Source organism: Charadrius vociferus, unplaced genomic scaffold (genome assembly GCF_000708025.1).
Source record: "Charadrius vociferus isolate BGI_N301 unplaced genomic scaffold, ASM70802v2 scaffold829, whole genome shotgun sequence".
In the NCBI taxonomy this organism is placed as follows: Eukaryota; Metazoa; Chordata; class Aves; order Charadriiformes; family Charadriidae; genus Charadrius; species Charadrius vociferus.
Genome location: NW_009650198.1, coordinates 124,711 through 129,231, shown reverse-complemented (window position 1 = coordinate 129,231; position 4,521 = coordinate 124,711). Strand labels below are relative to the sequence as shown.

The following is a 4,521-nucleotide window of genomic DNA, read 5'->3' as shown; positions in this document are numbered from 1 at the left end:
GCTGCTCGGCTGTTGGGGATGGGCTCAGCCTTTTTCCATGGCCGGGAGTCCCCGTCCCCGAGTGGACGTGCAGGGTCCCCGCAGACCCTGGGCTCGGTGCTGACCCGCTCCCGTCCCCCCTGGGGTGGTTCGCACCGTGGGACAGTGGCTGTGCTGAGGCTGTGGGTCAGTCCCTGCGTATCGCTCGGGCTCTCCTGGGGGAGCAGGCGTGGGGGTCCCACTGTCCCCTTGCTGCTCTCTGGATGGGACCCCACACCTCACCTGCATGGCTCCGGCTAAACCCAGGGCCGGAGCAGTGCCTGCGCTCCAGGACCTGCCACCATACATCCTACAAAGACCGAGATCGGCAAAACAAGTCTTTGTAAGAGGGTGGCGGCTGCGCACAGTGGGCATTTCCCAAGAGCTGGTGCCCAACACGCCTTCGCTGCTCCCCCAGACCCCCGGGGCGAGTGCGCTCTGAGGTCAGAACCGGCCTGAAAAATTCACATCCCGAGTCGGCAGGGATCCAGGAGGTTTTATTGGCAGTAAAAGGTCAGCACGTTCTCTTGGTTTCCGCGGGTGAGGATGACGGGGGGTCTCAGGTCCTGCGAGAGGGTCTCCAGCCAGGCCATGTAGAGGGAGCTGGGGCACCGACCCTTCCTGCCGATGGGTAGCGTGCTGCGGCGGCAGCGAGGGGCCGGGTGAGCACGGCGGAGCGCAGCCCCCTCCGGCCGCCCTGCCAAGCTGAGCTCCGTCCTTAGACCCTCTCTCAATTCCATACTAATTTGTCGGTTATTTCCCTAAAAAGGAGCAACGCCACATCCTCCCACCTCTAATAGGACCCAGGCTGGACCCCTTGGTGCCCTCCAAGGGCTTTTCCCCGTGGTGCTGCACCATCCCACCGTGGTGTTGGGGTGTCTCTCCGGGGATCTCCCCGCACGGGATGGGGGAGAACATCCAGAGGGACCATTTCCATGGGGCAAGGAACAGGCACGAGGGCGCCGCTGGCACCTACATGGCTATGAGCGCCGCGTCCCGCGAGTAATCCAGCAAGATCTCGTTCAGCCTCACTTGTCGGAGCGACTGCAGAGCAAAGAGAGTTGACACGCGAAATAATTGTTTCCAAACCCACTGAATTTTGTCCCAAAAGCAGGAAACCCTTTGCAGGAGCTACCTCCACCCCAGCACCGGCGCTACCTTGGCTCTGTTTTTATTGACCTCCTCGTCAGAAATCTTCCAGGGACAGCCCTGCCTCATCTCGTTCACCGTGGCCTCGTCTTTGAAGCCGTCGTTCAGCCTGAAGGGAGCGATCAGTTCGTCGAACCTCCTGATGCTGCAAGACAAGCAGACGGTGCCGGGAAAGGGGGTCCGGGTGGGTTTGGGGGTGCTGAGGGCAGGGGAGAAGGAGAGGGGGACGGTTACTGCTCCGGCCGGGGTTTCTGGTTGATGTCGGGAAGGATGTGGACCTCGTGGAAGCCGAGGCGGAACTTGCTCAGCAGAGAGACGATCCTACCGGAGGGAAAAAAGACACATTTTTCCAAAAATTAGCTGGGCACGGTGGCTCCGGCAGGGACCGGTGCCGGCTGAACCCCCTGCCGCCGTCCTCGCTTTGCACTTGGGTTTTCCCCCACCCCACAATCACATTGATTTTTGGAGGAGCGAGGCTCAGCAGCCAGGTTGGAACCCACAGATCCATCACAGCAAAGCTTAGGGGGCTCGGGGAGGGGGGGGAAGCAGCTCCTGCCACCCACCCATGGGGACAGCGGCGGTGGCCACGTGGCTAAGAGGGGCTGCAGGGTGCGAGTGGCCACCAGCACTTACGCCTTCCTCTCCTCGTCCATCCTGTTGATCTGCCCGCCGACGAACACCCGGATTTTACACTTCCCCCACCGCTTCTTGCGCCCCAGGAGGTAGGGGATGAGCAGTGTGAGACCTGTCCCCAAAACACCCCACGGGAGGCGGTGCGGGGTTCGCCTTAACTGGACAGAGGGACGGCAAAGAGCCGCAGCAGCCAAAGGGGGAACGGTTACCTCCGTCGTCGAAGAGCCAGTAAATGTCGATGGTCTTCTTGCCCTGCTCGCTCTGGAAGATGGTGCTCGCCTGCTGCTCGCCGGCCAAGGCGGCGGGCTCTGCTGCTGGGGCAAGAGGATCCCGGCGTCGGCGAGGGGCACTGCTGGCCACGGATTAAACGCACCGCTTCCTCCTGGCCCCAGCCCCGCTCCCCGTCGCTGCTCAAAACCCGTGGCCCTGCCTGCCAACCTGGCTCCCCCAAAATAACCCTCGAAGCCGGGGGTGCTCTGAGTGGCCCCGAGCCAGGACCAACCTGTGCCTGGGGCTGCTCTGCCGCCCGTGCCGTGCTCCTCGGGGTGCTCCGCTGCCTCGAACGTGGGGTTTACTGGAGAGGGAGGAGAAGAGCACGGGCAGCAGGGCAGCGCCCCACTGTTCCCATCCTCTTCCATCCCAACCCAGGAGTGTGACCTTCTCCTGGGGACACGGTGCCAGCTGGCCCATCCTGCAGCTCCGTCATGTCCCTGAGCATCCCCGGCTGCCCAAAACTGCTTACCGTGAGCCTGCATCACTCGGGAAACGTTCAGCCCATCCTTCATTCTCATTAAGCACACGCCGTACTTGAAATCGAAGGCGTCGCTGGAAGGAGGGAGAAGGCAGTTAATGGTGGCCGGCTCGTGTCAGGTGGCACTGCCAGCCCGGCCGGACCTTGCGCGTGTGGCTGCGGTGTCCCCGCACCCAACCGCGGGGCCACGACTGGGTGCCGGCATCCCCGGAGGGCGGAGGAGCCAGCTTGGCCGTACTGCAGGATGCCCACGTAGTCCTCCAGGTTCTGCGGGGACACCGTCCGCCAGTTCCTCTTGTAGCCCAGCACCAGCATGTTGGGTCTCATCTTCCCAAGGCCGGCAGCCTATGGAGAGATGTCCCCATGAGACCCCTCTGCAGGGACAGACGGACACAGTGGTGCCAGCCCGCAGGGGAACGATGCAAAGGAGGTCAGGGAGGGGGGTCAGAGCCCCCCAAACCATGATGGAAGACCTGACGGTCGACAGCCAAAGGTGGCTCTACCTGAATGAGCATCTGGACGCCGCTTCTCAGATCCTCAGCCACCACGTCCGTGTAGAAAGCCTTGATCTTCCTCTTCATAAGCCACTTGGTGTGGCCGTCTGCCGTCAGCCGGGACTCCGGCATCTTCTGCTTCCGCGGTCCCTGGGGGGAGCAGGAAAAGGGATTCAGGCACAGGCCGCCCCTTCCAGCTGCTGGCCTGGCCGCCGAGGACCTCCAGCTCCTCCCAAATCACAGGCAGGATCTGGGTGTAACCACAGCACGTGTGGGTGGTTGCAATCACAGCAAGAAAACCAGCAAATTTGGGAGTCAACAGCCAACAGGCACAATGCCGGCAGTCCCATGGCTGCGCATGAGCTGGCGTTTGCTGCACCACATGTCCCCAGTTGCTCTTGAGCCTTCAGGGCTGCAGGACCACCCCCTTCCTCTGAGCAACCGCCTCATCCTACCCCAGCATTTCTTTGGCAATTAATTGGCAAGGGGAAGCCGTTAGCCCACACGGGCATCCTGGTGCTTCATCAGTGTTGCTTAACAAGCCGAAGAGGCTTCCAGCTGAAACATTTCATCATCAGGTGGCACATAAATGTGCACCTTTCAATCCCCACCCTGTGATCCCACCAGGATGCATCTGGATTTCCCACCCTCCAGAGCCTCCAGGAGAAGGCACCAACCGGCTTTTGCAGGTGACTCACGATCAGCACGTTGCCGCAGAGCATCAGGCTGAGGTTCTTGGTGAACGTCCCCACGAAGTCCACCAGGGCCGGGCGGAAATTGGGAGGGCCGGTCAGCACCAGGCACTGGGGTCTGCCGGCAGGGAGAGGAAAGGGTGAAGGCTGGTACTTCGGAGGCACCGAGCTTCTCTGGAACCAGCCGCGTCTCTTCTCCCATGCCTGGCCAGTGGCAACCATAGGGAGCATCTTTAGCATGATAGGAAATCATGGGGTTGAGGGTCCAGCCTCACTCTTTGGTCATTTTATATCAGATGAGACCATCGCGTCTGTGTCTGCCTGGTATGGGGAAGACAAGGTTTGCCCTGCTTTCCACCTCTGCCCACGTGGCAAAGACGTGGGATTCCGGAGACGGCCACATTTTGCCGGGGCTCCGGGTTACTGAGGATGGTGGTGAGGACGTGGCCACGGGCATAAAGCCATCCTGGGTTTGCCGGTGGTGGTGGCTGGCTCTGCATCCCCCCTCCCTCTGTGCCCAGCACCACGCCAAGCCGCCCTTGCCTGTAGTTCTTGATGTGCTCGTCCACTTCGCTCAGCCCCACCGAGTAGTTGAGGGCCATGTTGTACGAGCTGGCTTGCATGGAGGAGCCCCAGTTAACGTCTACATGGGGAAGATGGATTAGCAACGGGGCCAGACACCTCCTAGGGCATCACCGGTGCTGGGTTACCACCACGCACCCGGCTTTTTGTAGAGGACCTATCCCAGAAGGAAGATGACGATGCCGAAGGCAATGAGGGCTGC

The 4,521-nt window shown here is 61.5% G+C and overlaps 1 protein-coding gene across 1 annotated transcript in view; it reads right to left on the bottom strand.

The window, feature by feature from the left end:
* Positions 1-515: 515 nt before the first annotated feature.
* SLC12A3 (solute carrier family 12 (sodium/chloride transporter), member 3) overlaps positions 516-4,521 on the bottom strand; it is a 19,135-nt gene continuing 15,129 nt past the window's right edge. The window contains 13 exon segments of the mRNA XM_009892957.1: positions 516-657; positions 995-1,062; positions 1,177-1,312; positions 1,402-1,488; positions 1,801-1,912; positions 2,010-2,114; positions 2,303-2,374; positions 2,543-2,625; positions 2,790-2,896; positions 3,055-3,195; positions 3,744-3,855; positions 4,281-4,380; positions 4,458-4,521. The exon segment at positions 4,458-4,521 is cut by the window's right edge and continues 22 nt beyond it. Of these exon segments, the coding sequence (XP_009891259.1) occupies positions 516-657; positions 995-1,062; positions 1,177-1,312; positions 1,402-1,488; positions 1,801-1,912; positions 2,010-2,114; positions 2,303-2,374; positions 2,543-2,625; positions 2,790-2,896; positions 3,055-3,195; positions 3,744-3,855; positions 4,281-4,380; positions 4,458-4,521 (1,329 nt within the window).